Here is a 20215-nt window from a genome sequence, read left to right as displayed (position 1 = left end):
CCTGCTTTCTCTGAGGGTCACATTACTGTAAGCAGAATATGAGCATGCCTGGGGCATGAGGAGAGGTGATGCTCTGTAAAACCACATCATACACTGCCTGACAGTACCACATACCTGCATCCTGGTTTTGTACTGGGTGTAAGATGACATCTTTTTGTAATTCAGAGTGGAAGATTACTGAAGCCTGTAACAGCCTGTAACTGAACTTTGTTAAGAATCTGTGTTTCTCAGTACCTTACTGAAGAGAGGCAAATACGTATATCTAGGATAGAGAGGCAAGAGGAGCCACAAAACAGAAATCTGGCTATATGGGCAGAAGACATATGATTCTAACTATAGACACAAAGAGCAAGTCTGACTTGTGTCCTATAAATGCCTTTTTTTTTTTTTTTTTTTTTTTTTTTTAATTTTTGTGAGAGAATACACAAAATTCAATTTTTATTTGGTTCCTAATTTGCTGATGCAGATGTGTTCCAGAACTAGTCCAGCACAGGCAGAGCAGTTGTTGCTACCTAATCTGGTGGTCAAGTGTTTACCAGTGGGAAGAATGACTTCAGTAGGTGTTGGGCCAGGACTTACAAGATATTACGGTGTTAGAATAGCTTCACCCAGATAATGAGATGCACTTCATGAAATTTGAAAAAAGGTAGGAGAGAGGCATGAAAACTCAGCCTCCAAGAAGATGGGGAGCTGAGAGTGTCATGTTCATCTGGGGATCTGGGCCCCTTGTGTTGCTGCTGTGTTCCTGCATAGCTTATGGCAGCCTCTCATGCACAGCGGAGGCACTGAGTTATGAGCTCAGTTGGCTCTTTAAGTTCTTGCTTCTTATGTGATGAAGGTCATTAAAGGGAAAGGGTGACAGATTTTAACACTGTTGATCAAATATATATCGCTTTGCTTAGCATAGCTGACTACAGACTGGTTAGTCTTATTTTTTCGGAGCAGTGTTACTTCTGGCAGACAGCAGGAGTTTTTTGTGTACCTCCTGCCTTTTGTTAACAAACTGCCACTTCCCTCTAATTACACCTGCTGTGCTGGCAATCGTGTTGTGTATAATAGTATATCTACCTGGGGAGACAATGGGGAGACTGCAAAATATCCAGGAAGGAAAGTGTGTTCATAAATTGTGTGACTTATTTTAGTCCTTCAGAGATTTGAGGGAGGAGGGAGGCAGGAGCAGGCAGAGAGGTGGGGAGGAGAGGTTTACAGAAGAGCAGCACAGTCCAGTTTGCAAAATACACAGCTGAAAAAATATTCCTGGTTTTTTTTTTTTTATTCTCCTTCTTTCTTTAAGATACAAACAGCCCTGAGGCATAAATCCGAGATCGAGCATCACCGCAATAAGATTCGCCTCCGCGCCAAGCGTAAAGGGCACTATGAATTTCCAGTGGTGGATGACGTGGTGGTGGTTGACTCCAAAGAGCAGCACAGAATATATCGCAAGGCACAGATGCAGATTGACAAGATCTTGGACCCTGGAGGCAGTGTGCCTACTGTCTTCATAGAGCCCAGGAAGAGGTAGGGATTTCAAAGATGGAACAATTTCCTTTCGGAGTCAGCACCCAAAGTACATCAAAACTGTACTTCTTAACTGTCAGAGCTTAAAATCGTTTTGATTGTTGGTTGGATTTGAGTTACCTAGGTGAAAAAGATTGGGTTGTTCTAAACACTTTTATTTATTTCAGTACATGCCACTATGTTTTGTTTTCACACTATTTTTTACAAGTTCTCAGCAGTGAATTCTTGATAAATAAGCCCAAATGTATGAAAACAGTCTTAAAACATTTTAGTGTTTGCTCTGCCATTTGTTTGAATAATTCTTGTGTGGTGTAGAGGGATCAAAATTGCAATATCAGCACTAAAAAAGAAACCTGCAAGTAATATATATGAAAGTAATATAACCAGCAAGTAATAATATTTTTATAAAGTGGGGGTGGGGGAAATATGCAAAATAAGGAAAACCTTGAACAACCTAAAAAGCATAAAGATTCTGAATGTTAAAGGCAAATTCACAAATCAATGAGATTACCCAGAGGGAATACATTAAAGGTTATGAGGCACATCTGTCAGCCTCACAGATCTGCCTTCCTGGCCATGTATTTGCAGAGAAGGTTTTCCCTGCGTTCTGTTTTGGGCTTATGAATATTGGCACTTTGTTCCTGGAGCACTGGTACCCTGTGAGGGCTTCTGCACTGATAGAAAGTAGCTTTTCTCCAGTGGCGTGGGTTCTTCAGCTGGTTTGCCTGGTGGGGTTAAACCCTCTGTACCAAGCACAAAGGCTTGGTGGTGGTGTGATCTGTTCCCTGGCTGCAGATGTGTCACACACTGGGCTGGGGGGCTGGAACACAGGCAACTTTGACAGATAAATGTAGGAGGGAGGTGACTCTGGAGAGAATTAAGGGAAGAATGGAATGTTTTGGAGAGTTGCCAATGAGTGTTATTAGGAGAAGCTTGAGGAAAGAGATTTGAGCTACCTAATGGGGTTAGCATGGAAAGCTGGGGAAGGGAAGAGAAACGGGGCTGAGGCAAGGATGACTTGGAGGAAATGGGCAGAGGAGTTCAACCTTGGGTGGGATGAGAAGAAAAATTTCAAAAATAAGTGTGATTATCTTTGTCTCTCTTTCTCTCTGCTTTTTGTTTTCTTCCTGCTAAGTTCTCGTGCCAAACGTTCTCCCAAGCAGCGCCGTCGCCATCAGATAAATGGGAGCCCGATTGATGCCGAAAAGGACAGGTTAATCACAACTGACAGTGACGGGACATACAAAAGGCCTCCAGGAGTCAATAATTCTGCATATATTGTATGTATGTCTCTTGAATAGCAGGAATGTTCTGCTAATGATGACGGTTGTGACATTGGGAGGGTTTTTGCCTTCTGTTTATGACCTATATGGTTAGTTTCAGTCATGTAGTTAGCATGTAAATCAAAGTGAAATGAGGATTTCATTGACACTCTGTCATTATTAAGCAGTAAAATTCTGCCAAGTATTCCTTGATATTACAGAAGCCAAGAACCAAAGCCTTGTTTTCATTAATGCCACTGTGTTATGCACATGAAAGTCTGCTTCGCATGTTCCACAATATTGTGAACATAGTTTCACTCTAGTCCAATTTGCTGGATGTTATATATTCATGTGTTACAGAAAATTTCATCCTTTGCTCTTACAGAGTGGAAGACTCAGTTCTTTTTGTGAGAAATTTTCTCATCTTTCAAATGTGGGAATTAATTATTAATGAAAGAGAAACACGTCTTTGTACTACTGTAACTTGATACCATTCTAGTGCAATGTCTTGAAAATTAATTTTGTTTCACATCTGAAAAAAGAAAGATGCTGAAGAATACTTCTGTTCAATCATGTTCGTGTCACAAACAATATTTAGGCATCTTTAACCACTTCTAAGCAGATTTCATGAAGCCAAATGCTAATATTGGAAGCCCCCGGACAGTTCTCATCTTTAAAGATGGTTTAATAATTTTAAGAGTTTCACTGTTAGCCGCATATGTGGTCAGGTGACTCTGATGTCAATTTCTGCAGTTTCCCTTTGCCTTCAAACATGAGTGTGATGATTTTAATGTCATGCTGCAGTAGAATGAATTATCATCTGAAGCTGTTTAATTAAGACATGGCACACAGCAGGCTCAGCCCCTTTGGCATCTGCAGTGAGACTGCTCAGAATGCTAAGTTCCTAATAAAGAAGAGGCTTGTGCCTCTTGACGACTGATTTTGCAGTCTGCATGCAGTGGTAAGAATGAGCTCTGATAATAAGTCTGCTGCTGTAAAGCTCGTTTAATTTCCTCTCACTGATGAACAATAAGCCCATGTGGTAAGATCCCAGGTAGTAATTATGATGCATGCCTAAGGTATTGCTGCAATGAAGCACTTACATGAATCCCATTCAGGTGATGCACCCAAGTTCAAGTTCCATGCAGGTAACCACTTAGTTCCTCAACAGCTTCCTTTGTGTGTTTTTTCTAGGAGGTGATAATTGTTTAGTGTTAGTGCTGATGTGGGCAGTTATAAGCTAAAGACAGAAATAATTTCTTAGAGCTGCAAAAGCTGCAAAGAAGTCAAAGATGTAGACAGAGCTGATTGTCTTTTTCTGGGTGGAGAAATGCTCTCTGCATGACTTCACTACGTGCTTGCAAACCACAATGTTTCTGTTATAGCTGAGTAACTCCTGCACAAAGCTCTGCTGCCTTACCTGAGATCAGAGTCCTTCAGATCACACTGAATGAAGTATTTGAACTGCTGGTGTTGTGTATTTGCATGCAGAAGTGGGGAGGGTAAGGGCAGGTGCTGTGGTTCTGGCAAAGACAGTGTTGCTCAGACTGAGGGCCCACAGGGGCTTGGAAGCTGGTTAGATCTTCTCCGTGGCTGTCCTTCACCTTCTTTCTGTTTCCTCCAGTCCGATCCAGACTTGCCTCCCGACCCCCAGACTTCATCCTCAGCAGATCTGGGCAAGTTCCCCGGCTTGCCCTCGCACCCGGTGTCGCAGTACGTGCCCCCGCAGCCGTCCATCGAGGAGGCTCGGCAGACCATGCACTCGCTGCTGGACGACGCCTTCGCGCTGGTGGCTCCCAGCAGCCAGGCAGCCAATTCCACGGCCGTCGCTCCGCCCGGGGTCTCCGCGGCACAGCCGGTAAGCAGCTGCGGGGCGGGGGGGCAGCCCGTGCACCCAGCAGGGAGCACCTCGTGGGCCAGCTCGGGCGCTAAACAGCGCATTGGTGATGCGGCTTAAAAGGCGGCGCTGGGCAGAGAGATGGCACCGGTTGACCCATGGCCACTGTTGCTGTGCCTTTGCTGCCAGGACTCACCACAAGTGTGGAACATTCCTGGAACAAGGAGAATTCAGGAATGACCATCACAAGATGGTGAACTTGCTTTCTAAGCAGTTTGGTTTCTTTTCCCTTTTCCCATCTCAACCACAAGAGAAGATAAGGGTTCTCCTTTAGGATAACTTCAGTTCTTCTCAGCTGGGATCTTTCACAGGTCAATCTTGCTGTGTCCAAGAGTAAAACTATTATTTTTTAGTATGTGTGGTAGTTTCTGTTTTGACAACCATAAAAAGAATGTATTTGGCCTAGGTCATATTTTTCAGCAGGATATCCAAAAGCTTTCAGGAAGTGAAGGATAGGGAAGCAGTATTCCTGTGTATGATTTTTTGCTTTTGATGGAGCACTGAGTCACATGGATAATCTTTTAGGTCATCACAAATTCTGTTGAGTCTGAGCCCTGTGGTCTCTCTGCTGCAGTCTGATGCTGCTTGAGGTCAAAAGATTTCCAAATGCAAAGCTTGGTTTTTAGCTAAGTAGACATTGGAGCAGCTCTTGATCTTCTGCAAGCGAGAAAAAGTATTTCTGAAGGTTTTTAAGTTAAGACTGATCACACAGAAGACGCTTTAGCCCACAGTGATTCCCAGGTCTTCTTGTGCTCCTTTGTTTGTAAAACTTATGGTCTTATGGCTGCCATCAAGACCTAAAGACAGGCTTAGTGATCTCTGCCATTCATCACTTAAAAGGCTGGCCATGGACTTTCCAGGGTACGCATTTCAATTTTAATTTGGTGATTTTTTTCATTCTTCTGACAGAGATACATGGAATTTGGAATGACTCCGCCAACAGCACCAGGTCTCCTACCAAGGTAGCTTTTTACTGATAAAATTATCATTTATTATTTTCCTTGCAATTGCTCCAGATTTCTTACAGGCCCTGGTATATTATTATGCAAAGTACTGTATAAATGAGAAGTAACAGGAGTCCAGATCCAGTCTGTGTTTATGTAGCATAAATGACATATGCATAGTGTGTGGAATCCAAGCTTCTGTTTAAAAGAAATGTGTTTCTAGCCCCTCAGCTATAGAGATATCCTTCCAAATATTCAGTAAACCACTGAGTCTGAGCTTTTGGGGAGCCTGAAACAGTTACTCAGATGCATGTAATATTCCCCATACTCTTGCTTTCATCTTGTTTCTGTATCCTCAGGGCACCACTCACTCACAACAGCTTTCATATGACTAACAGATTCATTCTATTTTTAACCGAGTTCAGAACAAATGACAGAGCACAGTGACCCTCGCAGAGAAAGTCTGCCTTGCAGCCCTATTATTATAAAATCAGGGGAAGAACAAATTTTCCATCTTGTCCTGCCCTTGCTGTGGGAGAATTGTGTGAAGGGGAGAAAATGGTTGGCCAGGTGACCGTTAATTTCACATTTGGTTTGTGTGCTTTAACCACATGTGAAGCTGAACTCTTGAGTCATGGTACTCACTGTGGTCCGACTCGTCTCACCCTCTCCCAGCTGCTGCAGCCAGGCTGGTAAAATGGTGGCCTTGTGCTGCTCTCTCATTACCTTCTTAGAGTTCACCATATGAGATGAAATCCCACTGCTGTTCGTGTCATTCATCAGACTTACCTCAAGTCTTCACTGTCCTGGAAACTTGATGGTAAAATGCCTGTGAAGAGCTTTCCTTTATTTATTGTTCTGCAACCTGATTTTGAAAAGACCAAGTAGAAAAGGGGGAGTTTCTAAGCACCCTGCTTAGTTCTCGGCTGGAGGTGACAGTTTCAGTGTGAGTGCCGTGTACGTGAAATGGCATACAGTATGACATGCGGTGTACTTTTTGTAAGTTAGGTTACCTTGAAGATTATGAGCTTTGAAACTGCCAGTGTAAAGCATAACCAGTTGTTGGTTATTGAGGAGATTTTGTCTTTGTTGGCCTGTTACATATTCAGAGAAAATGGAAGTGCTGCAGTCCATGTTAATACACCTGAGCAAGATAGCGTTTTTTGTTCAAAAGCTTATCATTCCTTGGCATAGGCAGTCTGAATTTATGTAAATTGCAAATTAATGGCAACGTGATTAACAGTTCAAATGCTGGCTTTGCCAGTGCCGACAGATAAAGTTAACAATCTGCAAAGTCACTGATCTTAACAGAAAGAATTCCTCTAAGTTTTCATTAAAACAGAAAGTTTCCTAAAGCTTGCTTGATAGAAAACAAGGAAAGAGTTGTCATGGTTGTGCAGTGGGAGTTATTCTCAAAATCTGAAGATAGTCATAAACAAATTGATAGAAACAGTGCACCAGTTAGAGGAAGGAAAAAGAACCTGAGGTCAGTGTGATTAGGTGGCATATATCAATGTCATGGTCCATTGGCTTAAGTACCCAATGCGTGGAATAATATTTGGGTGAGCATACTGTTCTCTTCTCTGTAATAACACAATCAGCATCTTTAATGGGGTGGAACCAACCTGGGGAAAAAAATCAAATGCAAAAGACCTAGGTCATGTAACAGCTAGGCAGACACAAAGGCACAATGAACAGCTTTTGCCAGAAAATGGGTATTGCATCATGCAACAGACACTTAGCAGTAGTGGATTTGTGGTGTAAAACTGGTTTTTGGAGCAGTATGTCCCGACTTAAATGACTGGAGATAATTTTGGGGTTTTTTTTTTTTGGATGTGCAAAAATCGAAAGCTGAGTTTCAGTCTGGAAATAGGAAGGAGCACTAGAAAGCCTGTGTGATACAGATGCAGAGCTGTATCCTGGTTTTATACTCTTACGTTGATCTTTGAGTTTAAGGAGAAGCTATATCTGTCTATTTTAAAGAAGATTGAGAAGCTGAAGGCTTATTAGATGTGAACCTTTCAAGTGCAAACACATCAGCAGTAAAGAATTTACTTCCTGTCCTCTGAAAAATTGGCACAAAAAGAGTACATCTGCAGTAATGTTGAGAAAATATTTTCTTTAGACAACGTCAAAAAAACTGTAGTAATTCATCAGCTTCAAAATTCCAGCTCAACACTCCAGGCATAAAGGGCCAGATGATCACATCCTTTACTGATTACACTGATTAACATAACAGAAGTGATATTGTTAAACATTGCCTACCCATTGAAGCATTTATTTTAACTAGCTTGTGTGGTTGGAAATGGTTTCCTCTGGATCTGCTGAGTGGACAGGTGGGGATTGTACGGGAGGGAACTGGGGAAATTCTAGCACTTCCACAATGGGATTGTTACAGCTTAAAGCCCTTAAAACTCCTCCATTTAGTAACACTGTATGCCAAATAGCTGGCACTTTTATTTACAATTACTTGTTTGTGCTTTATTAGGCAATTTATTATGTCAACTTTCTTTGCTATCTGGCTGTCGTATGAAGGTGGGTAGTTTTCCAGAGAAAGCACAAATCAAGATTAGTCTGAATTAGATGCAGTCACGGGATTTTGTGGTAAAACAAAAGGTGTAAAATTGAGATCTTGAGGAATAGGATACATTGCAGTCCATAGCCTAGGAGTTGTGTTAAAAGGCATGTAGCACTCATCCCTAACACTCACTTCGTGTAGTTCCATGTGCCTGAGTTTGGATGCTTGTCTCACTTTGCTTCCCTTACACTCACACAGTTAGTAGAGTTAGGTGGGTTACAGTTTCTGTTGTTAACTCTTTTTAGCAAATACATAACAGTGACTACCAGCACTGGCCTGATTGATAGGAAACATTTATTTCAGTGTACATTGCCTTTCTTCGTATGTGCTAATGACAGCTTTGAGTTGTTTCATGAATCTTAAAGAGCAGTTTGAAAGCTTCCTGAAAAATTACCAGAATGCTTCATGAAGTAATAATTGTTCATGAAGTACACGTGTAATGCAGTTTGTATGTTTTGGTTTATACCAAAAGTGTGTGCCCAGAAACTCTCTGAGTAGAGTCAGCTTTGTTGCTGAGGTAAGCAGCTACATCACTACTTTTCAGTTTTATTTTTTTTTTATTGAAGAAAGTTTTTTTTTCCTCCCCAAGGGGAAAACAAGATCTCAAGATCTGTGAACTTTTTTCTTTGCATTGAGGAGACTGCAACATGTGAAAAACACTCGTGTAAAATTTTGTTAAAATATATTTTTCACATGTAAATATTCTCCTCAATATTGAAGGTTATAATTACATTAAAAGGCATAAAGAACTGCTGTAAGAGGTACACCTACATTATTGTTTCTAATTAGGGATTTCACTTATTTTAATCTTGAGTCCTTTTCCACAGGCAGAACTTTGGGCCAGGTTTTCTTCAGCCTGCAGAGTTAATGCACGGAGAGCAGCCACCACCTGAGGTTCAATATTCCTCCAGAGGGATATACTCAGAGGAAATGCCATCAGTGGCACGGCCACGACCAGTTGGAAGCACTGCAGGTACACTTCACTTAAGTTGAATATGCAGTAAAATAACTGATCCTTTTCTGTATCTCTTACACCAAGGTCACCATTAAGACATCATTCTCCTTCAGCTGCTACATGTGATATGTGGTCCTTGTCCTCATTGCCCAAAAGAAAGTGATCACAAACTGAGGTTAACTTTAGTTTCATAGGACCTTGCAGAAAAAGGAAGTGCTTTGCCCCTTTTTTAGTATCTTACAAGCACTGGTTATCACAAAGCATATTTTCACAAAACCCCATTTTTTAAGAATGGAAAATTACTTGTTTTAGAGCGTACAGTGTACGCTAACTTTCCATTTCGAGCTCCCTTCCCTGATTTGGTTGAGATAATTTTGATAGCAGTCACCAATGCTATAATGAGTAAGATACTAACACCACATAGCAGTTAAGCAGCAAACACTTCTAAGAATAAAAGATTATATTGCTATGCAAATGTTACAGTTAATTTTCTCCCAGATAAATATTTTCTTCCTTGAAAAAGACTGGAAATATGATCATATGCTTATGTCAGAAGCCTAGTTTTGATAGTTGCTATCATCTCCCCGTAAATGTTAAATGAATGAGAATAGTAGGAATGTAGTAACTTTTACAGCTTAATGATGGTTATTTTATTCTCTGATTCACACTTGTCTAAATGTTCATATGTATTCTGCTTTAAAGTGTGGAGGTAATTCATATATTTAGTTTCTATTCCTCAGCATAATTACGTGTAAATATCAAACTTCTCAAATATTGAGGGGTTTTGAGAGGAAAACAGCAAAGTGATCTGACTGTCCATCATGTAAATCACACTGTTGTTTTTGTCTTTTCCTCCCCTTTTGTACATACACACAGTTTTATGTATCTCTGGGTTAAATGTTTTTCATTTCTAATGAATGATAAAATACTATTCTAGTAATTTTAAGAATAAACATATAAATGACATTTCCCTGGGAGAGGAAATTCATGAAGAAGGAAACCTGGCATGTTGTTACATGTCTCTTGCAATTAATGGTGGCAGCTATCCTTGCATATGTTTGAAAGCAGCAGGAGTGAGGCAAGGGAAGGAAAAGGAGAAAGGAGGAGGTTGGCTTTCAGGCTGGAAGGAGATACAGTGTATTCTGACCTTCTCGTTAGTTAACAACAGCATCATTTAATATTTAACCACAAAGCAAAGCTGAGAGAAGCACACTCACACAGAGCTGCGTATTTTATTCTTCAGAGCCGTAGAACAGGAGGCAGTCTGCAGAGTTAGGGTCTTGCCAGTGTGATGCAAATAAGGTGTGCCATAGGAGCAAATGGCTTCTCTTTGCTGCTGAGTAATTGACATGAAGGCATTGCCAGAGCTTTCAGTAAGGCCTGTATGAAAAGGGCTGGCATGGTTTTGGAATGAAGAGTAGTCCATGTCAGAGATGAATGTATCTCAACCTCTTCTTTCAGTGCAGTGCCATGAAATGCATCACACTCACATGAACTGCACAAAATGCACATAACTTTTCTGTCTTCATTCCACACTGACAGCCTTCTTTCTGCTGATTTTAATTAATTGCACAGAAACAGAGCTCAGTTTTCTTCTTGTCTCCTGCTTCCAGCAAAGTTTTATGTTATCATGTGTCTGCCCTGCAAACTTGACTGTGTATAAAGATGAAAAAAAACCAATATTTGCTTTTAAGGTTCTCAGATACAGCACCTCACTCAGGTGGGAATTGCTAGCAGGATCGGAGGTCAACCAGTGGAGATCCCCTCAGGCAGAGCAGGGCATGGCCAGCCGGGGGGGCCAGGGTGGCCCCAGTACCGTGGAGAGGATGAATGTGCTAGGCGAGATGCAGTGAGTACTGTAACAAATGTTACACATTTGCATAGTTTCCAAAGTAGTGATATGTTTGGGTATTTTTTTTCTTGCATTACTGTTTGGAACTTTTTTCCCCCTGGAGTACTTTTAGTTGCTTCTCTGACATTCTTTGCTTTGCTCTTCAAACCCTTGTTAGCTCTTCTGACTTCTGCTTGCTGTTCTTTCACCTTTGCTTCTCTAAATGCTTTCTCTCATTTTACCCTTGTTTTTTTGTTTCCTCACTTGAGGCCTTCACCCATTAATTGCAGTTCATGCAGTTCTGCTTCTGAGCTTTAGCAGAGGTGGATACTGCTTTCCATTCCTTCTTTGAAATACACCTCTGTATTTTGAGATCATTGTCATTAGAAAACATTGAATTAAATTGTCCCAGGCTACCATCCTATTTTGTATGCATATAGTTCTTTTATCTTCTGTACCAGTGCTAACAGCAGGAGTCAGGGCAGCAGAAAAAGGTACATACTTGCACATAATGTTAGAGGTGTTTCTAAACAAGTTACTGTCCTGGCCTAAGTCAGCAGGATGTGGTAAATGAATGCATACTCATTTACCAGTGTTGCCCAGGCAGCCATGGTGATTTCTTGTTCTTGGCAGTGGTGCTTCTAGAGGTTGACTTTTCTGATTCAACCAGATGTGTGAGGTTGAAGATGGCCTTGCCAGGAGAGAGACACTTGCCTTCTACCAGTCCCTCTTTGGTGTATTTGCATCCTGGTGCAGACTGACCTGTGACAGGTTTATTGCAGTACTCCTGAGAGTGACAGTTTTATGCTGCTTCTTTTGCTTCTTAGTTTAAACTATCTTTTTGTGGTTTCTTCCTTGAGGAAAGAAGGCAGGATCTCCTCCTTTTGCATACTTAGGACAGTGTCTGTTTGCACTACTTGAAGTTGCTTTGCAGTATTGCATGATCTTGACATAGCTTTGCAGAAAGGAAATGCAACAGGATGGGCTTGAGATTTTGGTGAATTTGAGCTGCCTCCACTCCAAATGAACTCAAGAGCAGCAGCATAAAGTTCTTGAGAACTGGGTGCGCTATTTGATACTATTCAAAAACTTTAACTGTCAAAGCCAAAAGATCTATTTCCCTAATTTAATGTGCTTTCTGCACTTAAAACTGTGGTATTTGAATGCAAGATCATTATTGCAGTTTACATCGAAAAGAGCACTTGCATGAGAGATCTTAGTGTCTCCTGTTTCATTTTCAGAGACATCTCTGGGTTACCATTTATCGACCTTTCTTTACATTTGTCTCTCTTTTCTGAAAATTGCTTTCTAGATCTGTGGGCATGTTCCTGTTCAGGTCATTTAAATCCAGGTTGTCTTTCTTTTGGTTCATCTCAGTTTAAAGATTTCCTCGGCTTGGACAGAACTTTTTGCTCACTGGTTGCTGCAGTTCATATGTTACTGCAATAACGTTACTGCAATGTGATTTTTTTCCGTTTGTTATTTAAAAAAAGAGCAAAAGGAGGAGATCATGAACTAAAACTTACCTGAGTGTGGTGTCATCCAGTTGTAGGAGAGCTCACCTATTGCCTGAACTTTCCTTTTCCTGTGAGCAAATTTTTGGGTTTTTTTGCAAAGGATTCTTCCCATGGAAAAAAAAAAAAAAAAGGCCTTGGTCTTGTAGCTTTCTGTACTTAAATAATTACCTTCACAGTTTTGACTTTCTCACTAGGACAGAGCTCTAAATTTGTCTTTACTCCTTTTGGAAATGAGGCTTTGCTTAATGATGGTCATGTTTCTTATGGTGCACTATTCAGCTGATCCTTTGCAAGCAGTCTTACTGTTCCCTCATTCTGAGCAAGTTTCTAAAATCAAACTCTGCATTTAGGAAGATTAGAATCTACAGCATTTTTCTTGCACACAAACTGGAGAGGGATCTACATCTGTCTTCCTGCAATAGCCCTTTGGCTCACAATATCCTCACCCATTTATTCCTGAAGTCCTGATTCTCTGCTGGAATATGACCTCTCACTTGTACCTCCCAACCCAAAGCCAGTGTGCCAGGGTACCATCAATTCACCTTAATTCTCCATCCAGAAGGCCCAGGGCAACCAGGAGATTGACAGCATTTCCTTAGCTGGCACAAAATACAATCCTGGGCAAGTGCTCGTTTGAGCAGCAGCACAAGCGAAGCCTGGCTTACAGATGGGTTCCGTGTCTTGCGTATCTCCACCTCCCTCCGCCAGCTGGCATCACCTCCTGCCTATCTGCAGTCCCCTCTAGCTTTCCACTGGTCTCCCAAGTCTTCTCCAGGTTTCCAGTGTTTCCCCAAAGATACTCCTACCCTTTCACTCGATTTTTCTACTCAGCTGCCCACTCTAGTGTCTCTAACAAGTGTCACCAAACTTAGTTGTCTCTCATGTCCCCGCGATAGCCCCTGTGAGATATGTGCTGGCTAAGAGATCCAGCAGAGCACAGCCTAACTTGACCTTTTTGCCACTCAGAAACAGATTCAGCGATAGCAAATAAGGTTATAACAAATCAGGTTAGTCTGATTAGCTACCTGGTTTTGTGAATTTTATGTATCTGTTCATACATACACATATACACATGTATGTTTGTGTATGTATTTATACATCCAGTTCAATTGAAATTGGCCAGAGTTCAACAGTTATTAAATGGAGATTAACAAATTTACAAAGTCATCTCATAAATCTTCATTCCTTAAGAAGGAAGATTCAATAAAAATATTTTTGTCAATTGTTTTGTACTGCTGTTAATTATCCAGAAGTTTCTAGATAAAAATATAAAATGCATAGATATTACATGAAAATATATATTTTTGCATATATAATGTTGTATATCTTTGTGTGTTTCTTTTAGTAAAGAAGTTTTAATAAAAACCAGCCATTTATTTCAGCCATTTTGCTGTTGTAGGTTAGTAGAGATTAGGTTTCTAAACCAACGTGGCATTGAAATTTTACAGGCCTGTGTAATTCTGATGCTATATGTGAAATCACAGAAACACACACTTTTCTTTTTCTGAGATATTTAAGAAAACCTTGATAAACATTATGTAAAAAATAGCCACTGTGGTCATCAGTTCTTCCTAATTTCCCTTAAGAAACCATTCTTATGGTGGTAACTCAGTGAAGTGTGAGATAGGAGCTGAATCACATAGTGCATTTTAATGTGAAAGTAACCTGAACATAATTTAGGTTGCTGTTAAGACTCATGTATCAAGGAGTGTTTCCTTTTAATATTTTTTTATGTTATCTCTTCTCTATGAACCCACAGAGTACTTGTCAGGTTTGCCAACTCTAGACTGCACATATGAATTAGTTTCAGGTTTCACTGCCAAATGAATAATTCTGAACAATCAAGAGACCCATTCATTCCTTTCTCACACTGAAATCACCTCTCTTTTAAAAGAAATAAGACAGGATGTTACTTGGAAAACCTTTACCTATCTTTCTTCTATTAAAGCCTCTTTTCCCCTTAATCTGTCTCCCAAAATTAACTGTGTAAAGGAGGAGTGCTGTAAGTGAGCTGCACAAGAGACTCAGAATCTATTATTAGTTCTGCTTTATACAAAATGGCTTAAATTTTATTCATCTGTATTATGAGAGATGTTAAGGAATTTGCTGCTATGCATTTCTGTGTTCTCTGCACACTGCTGCCACTGTTGCTCTAGGTCCCCCATATGCTTCCCAGGCTCTGCTTTGTAATGTCTTCATTCCCCTCCCCCTCGCTCCCAAATCCTCTTCTAGCTGACCTTGCTGTCCTTTCTTCCCCCATCAGGCTGCTCTCTCTGCTACTCCTTAAGGCTTGTCCCCAGAGAAAGGTAGTGCTCACTGACTTGTGATGGCTGTGGTCTGAACCTGCTGCTCCCCCTGAAAAGGGGATTACGTTGCTTTGCTCCCACTTGTGCGTTCGAGTCCTCTGTGTCCAGTGTTTTCTTCAGGCTGTCTCTCAGCCTTCAGCAATATGAGGCAAGAGGAAACACTTGCTTCAGGGTTGTCAGCTGGAATCTAGATTTTCAAAATGTACCTTGTTTGTGTCCATACTGGGAGTTGGTGCAGTCGCACAGTGTACTGTAAATCCATGCTTTGTTTTAGTGTAAGCAGATTGTCTTGCAGAAAGACAAGCCATAAACTCAGGCTTCTGCTCTCTGTCTCTCTTGTTTTGTTAGAAAATGTATGTTACTGAACAAAGGCGGAATTAACCCCTTTCTGCCCTGAAACAATGATTGTCCCTAAGCTGGGATAGTGTTTCTGAGATATTGAGTATGGAAAAATCTCATCTTTCAAATCCAAGTAGTTTTCTTCTGCTTCTTTTTCTGTTGACCGTGTTTTCGCGGGCACTGGTCAGTCACAGGGTCTCACAAGTGTACACTCTGAACAGGCAAAGCAGGCAGAAAAAGGGAAGGTGGAAGTAGTAGTATCTCTGCTTATATATAGTATGGAGAAATGACCGCTGGGAAAGAAGTGGTTTGCCTGCTGTCTTTTAGGAAGTTGATGGAAGTGGATGGAAAGAGAAGCCAATTCTGTTGATTTCCGGTCCTGTGGGGTTTCTCCCCCCCTCCTTCCATTTCAGTCCTTAACATAATGTGGATTGGAAAGGGAGTCAAAGCTTTTGAAAAGCTCTGAGCTTGAGGCAGTCCAACAGTCCAACAATCCAGTGTTGTGTACACTTGTTGTTTTGTGCTCCATAAGAGATATCACTCATTCATGTAACAGAAGAACCGTTGCAGCAGATAGAAGCATCTCCATGTTGCTTTCCCCCCTGTTCTTTGCCTTTTTGCTTTCTTGTCTTTTCTGGGATAATCATGTTTATTCAGAAAGTACAATAATGCTTTCTCCCTTTTTCCAGACGCATATGCATGGACACCAAGAATATTCCTCCTCACCAGTATTCCAGATGCCGAGGACTTCAGCCAGGCAGCCCTCAGCACCTCCTGCTCAGCTTCCACACAACAGCCTTCAGGGCCAGGGCCTTTGCTACACCACCAGTTCCACTGAGGACCTCCAGCCCGGCCACTCATCAGCCTCTCTTATCAAAGCAATCAGAGAAGAACTTCTGCGGCTTTCTCAGAAACAGACAACAGTGCAGAACTTCCATAGTTGATTTAGCATTCCACTGCAAATCTGCCAGGTATCTGCTTCCTATGGAAGCAAAGACTTAGAGGAAATCAGCAATGTTGTTCTCACAAAGGAACTTTCACAACTCTGTTGACAGCACTCTGGAAAAATCGAAAAAGGCAGCAAAATGAGAACAGTAAGGAGAGATGGGGGACAAACAGGGAAAATCATCAGTGTCATCACAAGTAATGTTAATTAATCTGCTAATATTACAGTGCTCCTCTTCTCTCCTTACCCTCACTCGGCCTAACACATAAGTAAAACCTTAGGTCAAGAACTCAGTACCCCAGCAGCAACCACAAAATAAAGACAGGAACAAACTCCAAGAATGATAGACTCCTTTTTCTAAGGAAGTAGGTGAAGTTTTGAATGAACTGAGATGACATTTTGCGAGAGATTACAAGTATTCTTATCTCTCCAGTGCTTATGGGGAACTGGTTTGTGTTGCTGTTCTGCAGGATTGCAAACTGTATCAGCTCAAGGGTCTTGAAGTCCAATCTCACATAAGAATCACTTTGGTTGTCAGGAACAATGGGACTACTTAGAATAACAGTCTTTATGAGTCACTTGTATCAAACTGGAACAATAATTGTTATAGCTCTGTGGTTCCGAATGGAGCTACCCTCTGCACTCTTCCTTGTTTTCCTTCTGGTGCTGAAGCTTCAAGTGTTCCTTCATCTTCAATGTTTGCAAAGTGAAACATTGGCCTTGTATAATTAAAAAAATATTTGTAGACTCATTCAGGCTGGAAAAACAAAGCAAAGCATCCAAACAGAAAGGGCTTGGTATCTAATTTGTTTAAAAATTATTGAAAACTGGAAGGGGAATACTCAGCCACAGTTGAATTTGGAGAAATGTGTGTGTATATCTTTAGAAGAACATATTTACATACTAAATGCTCTTGCAAGACTAGCGATAAAATATTGCCTCTCTGTAGTTTGCTTTGTGGACAGAAACCAATCCAGCCTGACTGGTACAGGGTCACCAGCATTATGTTATAAATTGATGTCCTAAATCATTGCTTATGTTTGGATCTGAATAATTTTAGTGGAAGTCAGTGACAGTTTAGAGCATTAACATAGGCTTAGATTTGCAGTTTTGGGACAGTTTCTATATTTATACTTGTTTCCAAGTCCTTTGGACAAAGGGTAAGCATTATCCCCATGGTAAGAATGGTACGTGCCATGGAACTGTTTGTCGCTGGGTTTTTTTCAGAGTTTTAATTTAAAATTAGCTACGAATTTACTAATATTGGCCATTGCATAACTGTAACAGACATAATACATACAGACATTTTGCTTAAGTCATGATTGCTTTCCTTTTCAGGTCAGAATGAGCTAAAGCTATTGAACTGGCACAGAGGTGGAGGGCAGGCTCAGTGTCAGGGAGGAGGCTTGGGAGCCTTACCCCAGGGCAATGGAAAGCAGAAGCCTTAGGTGCTACACTGTAGGTGTTTCAAACACGAGCTGGTGGTAGTGGTCAAGGGTCTACGGAACAAGAGATCTGCCAGAGAGAGCATTGGGCAGCTGGGCAGCAGCAAAGTGGGTGTTTGCCTCACTTTCTGGGGTAGAAATGGCATTGGTGAAGTACAGGTGTGTAACACTGGTATGGTGTGGCGGTCTTTGGCTACCAAATCTGCTGCTGGCTCCAGTACACAGTTCAGTAACTGCAACAGGACTAACTCAGACTGAGAAGAGAACAGGTGGGAGGACATGGTGGAAGAAGTCACCTCCGTACCTTATTCATGAAGTGCGTACATCATACTCATGCCTGAAGCCAAAACCTCAGTTGCTCACTGATGCGGAAAAAAGGGTGGTATGTTTTCCTCTTTACTAGGAAGCTCAGTTATTTTTCTGTTTACCTATGATGATCAAAATGCTGTATGAAACTGTTTTGAGGGACTTAGTGTAATGAAGCAGTGTAAATTAATTTCCAGTTCCCTGGCCTATGTGTGAAGCCCTCATGGGCACCGGTAGAGGTTTGAAAGGAATCAGAACACCAGCATGGTTGTAACAGCAGTACCAACAGGTCATTATGATTTGAATTTTTAAAGTTTTTTGTGTGATAATTCTAGGATAAAAATAAACATTTGTTTCTGCCAACTTTGTAAACATAAATGTTGCCAATGCTTCTGCAAAATGCCAGGTTTTGAAGAATGAAGAGTGTATCAGGCAGTGTTCATTTGGTTGTTTTGACAGCACTGAAGACTGACTGTTGCTAAGTGTTCCCATTAAAACCATCTCTTTCAGACTCCACATCCTTCTCCAGTTTAATTCTGTAGAGAGCTCAGAGACCAGTGCTTATAATACTAGCACATTACTGTGACTTCATTTCAAGAAAATGTGGTCTTCCAGGAGGTAAATTAATTGTCTGGTCCAGCTATTTAAGAACAATATGTTCTCTGTGAAATAAGAGCTTTGAAATTTAGAGGTACTTAAAGCCACTTCTCATTCATTCTTTTTGCTAGTGATGGTGATGCTATTGTGAAATTCCATCCTTTTATATTTGGATGTTTATAATTTCTCTTTTCAGTCCCCAATCTTTATGAAGAAGGCAGGACAAATATGTACTTGTAAATAAAAGAGGCTTTCTGGTGAAGAAAACCCTCTTTAAAACTTTCAACAGGATAGTAAAATATAAGAGGTCAGAAAGCTGTGTTTGGAAGTTACATTCTCAGATTGGCTGGAGACCTGATCCAGTGTCCAGAAAATTGGCATGGCCTAGTCTGTATCTTCATATAGGAAGAAAAGTAACACCAGTTACCAGCTGCCAGTTCCAAGAATGGCCTTAACAAGGGAGACCCACACTTTTTGCAGCTACAGGAAAAGCTGGGGTTTTTTGTGTGCTACAAAAGGATTCTGTGGAAGGCATGTGCCAGAGTGTGTTTTTCCACTTGGGAATTCGGGAGGCGGGAGGGAAATCTGTAAATTTCTGCATCCCCATGTGCTTGAGTTGTTATGCCAATTTTTTTTAATTGTCCTGATAGAAGTGGAGGGGGGAAAACCAAAGCTTTTTTTCCTAAACTTAAAAATATCCTGTATTTAAGTATCTGTTAATGAATCTACCAGATTTTGAAAACACCGATCAGATGAAAAGTTGGTACAGGCACAGAAAGCTGTTACCATCAGTTGCATCCATTTCCATGACTAAACCATCTGGTTCATGGAATCCTCATGCTCTTCCCTTTCTTCACAATTTTCTTTGACATTTGTGTTTAGTCTGTGTTTAGTTTGGCATATAAAAGAACTTGGCAAGATGAGAGCTACATAATTTAGTGTGGTTGGTTTCCTTTTCGTGGCCAAAATGCTGACCTCCAGCCTGCTTCTTGATTATTTTTGGAGCAAAGTGAAATGTTACAGTTATTTTTCATACACTCAATGTGAAAGGTGGGGCATGCTTCAGTACTATAAAATATTCTCCACCAGGATGTAGCACATGGTGTTGGGGTTAGTGGCTGTGGGCCTGTGACTCAGGAAAGAAAACTTTGCTTTATTTGCATAGGTGCTGGACTGGTAATGTTAAATACGCCCACTTTTGGAGCAGTGAGTGGAATCTGAGTGACCCTTTGCAGTGGACTGTACTTGCAGTGCTTTGGATCAGGCTTCTTATCTAGTGTTTGGGGAGCAGCAGGGTCAGACAAGGTCTCTGTGTATCACCCTGCACCAAAAGGTTGGCGTGGTGTTGGCTACCCCAGTGTGGTGGACATTTATGGACACAAATACATAGAGTGATCACCCAGAAGTGCAAGTTCCCAACAAGCCAGTGCCTCTAAAGTAGACCAAGGACAGCAGGGTTTCAGGATTGTCTTAGAAAGAGGCTGTGTACAGCAATTGTAACTTCCCCAGAACCACAACAGCTCATGCTGTTGTTGTTAACTCTCAGCTTGAAAACACATTTGACAGATTACCTAAGGAAGCTGGGTGTACATTCAAGCCCTAGTGAAGTCACCTGTTGTGTGATGTGGATGGCAGTAGGCAGCTGAACTCACTTTTTTACCTTTTGCCCTCACTACGTTTCTCACTTTTCCAGCTATCATAGTTTTAGCTCAAGGAAGAAATGTGCATTTTCTGTTGCATGCCTTAACCAGCAGTTCCTTGTAAACAGGTGCCA

The 20215-nt window shown here is 41.1% G+C and overlaps 1 protein-coding gene across 4 annotated transcripts in view; it reads left to right on the top strand.

The window, feature by feature from the left end:
- Window positions 1-19990, top strand: part of KIAA1549 (KIAA1549 ortholog) — a 182146-nt gene extending 162156 nt beyond the window's left edge. For 2 of the 4 annotated variants that reach the window (XM_032105392.1, XM_032105393.1), the window contains 7 exons: window positions 1295-1518; window positions 2654-2798; window positions 4405-4638; window positions 5587-5639; window positions 9027-9172; window positions 10849-11003; window positions 15837-19990. In XM_032105392.1, the coding sequence (XP_031961283.1) occupies window positions 1295-1518; window positions 2654-2798; window positions 4405-4638; window positions 5587-5639; window positions 9027-9172; window positions 10849-11003; window positions 15837-16091 (1212 nt within the window). In that variant the 3' untranslated portion in view covers window positions 16092-19990. Of the gene's footprint in view, window positions 1-1294; window positions 1519-2653; window positions 2799-4404; window positions 4639-5586; window positions 5640-9026; window positions 9173-10848; window positions 11004-14765; window positions 14809-15836 lie in introns of all 4 variants that reach the window. The other 2 variants (XM_032105394.1, XM_032105395.1) reach the window with 2 other exon arrangements.
- The last annotated feature ends 225 nt before the right edge of the window (window positions 19991-20215 follow it).

This window comes from Corvus moneduloides, chromosome 4 (genome assembly GCF_009650955.1).
Source record: "Corvus moneduloides isolate bCorMon1 chromosome 4, bCorMon1.pri, whole genome shotgun sequence".
Lineage (NCBI taxonomy): Eukaryota > Metazoa > Chordata > Aves > Passeriformes > Corvidae > Corvus > Corvus moneduloides.
The sequence above is the reverse complement of the archived record's forward strand: the minus strand, read 5'-3'. Positions and strand labels throughout refer to the sequence as shown.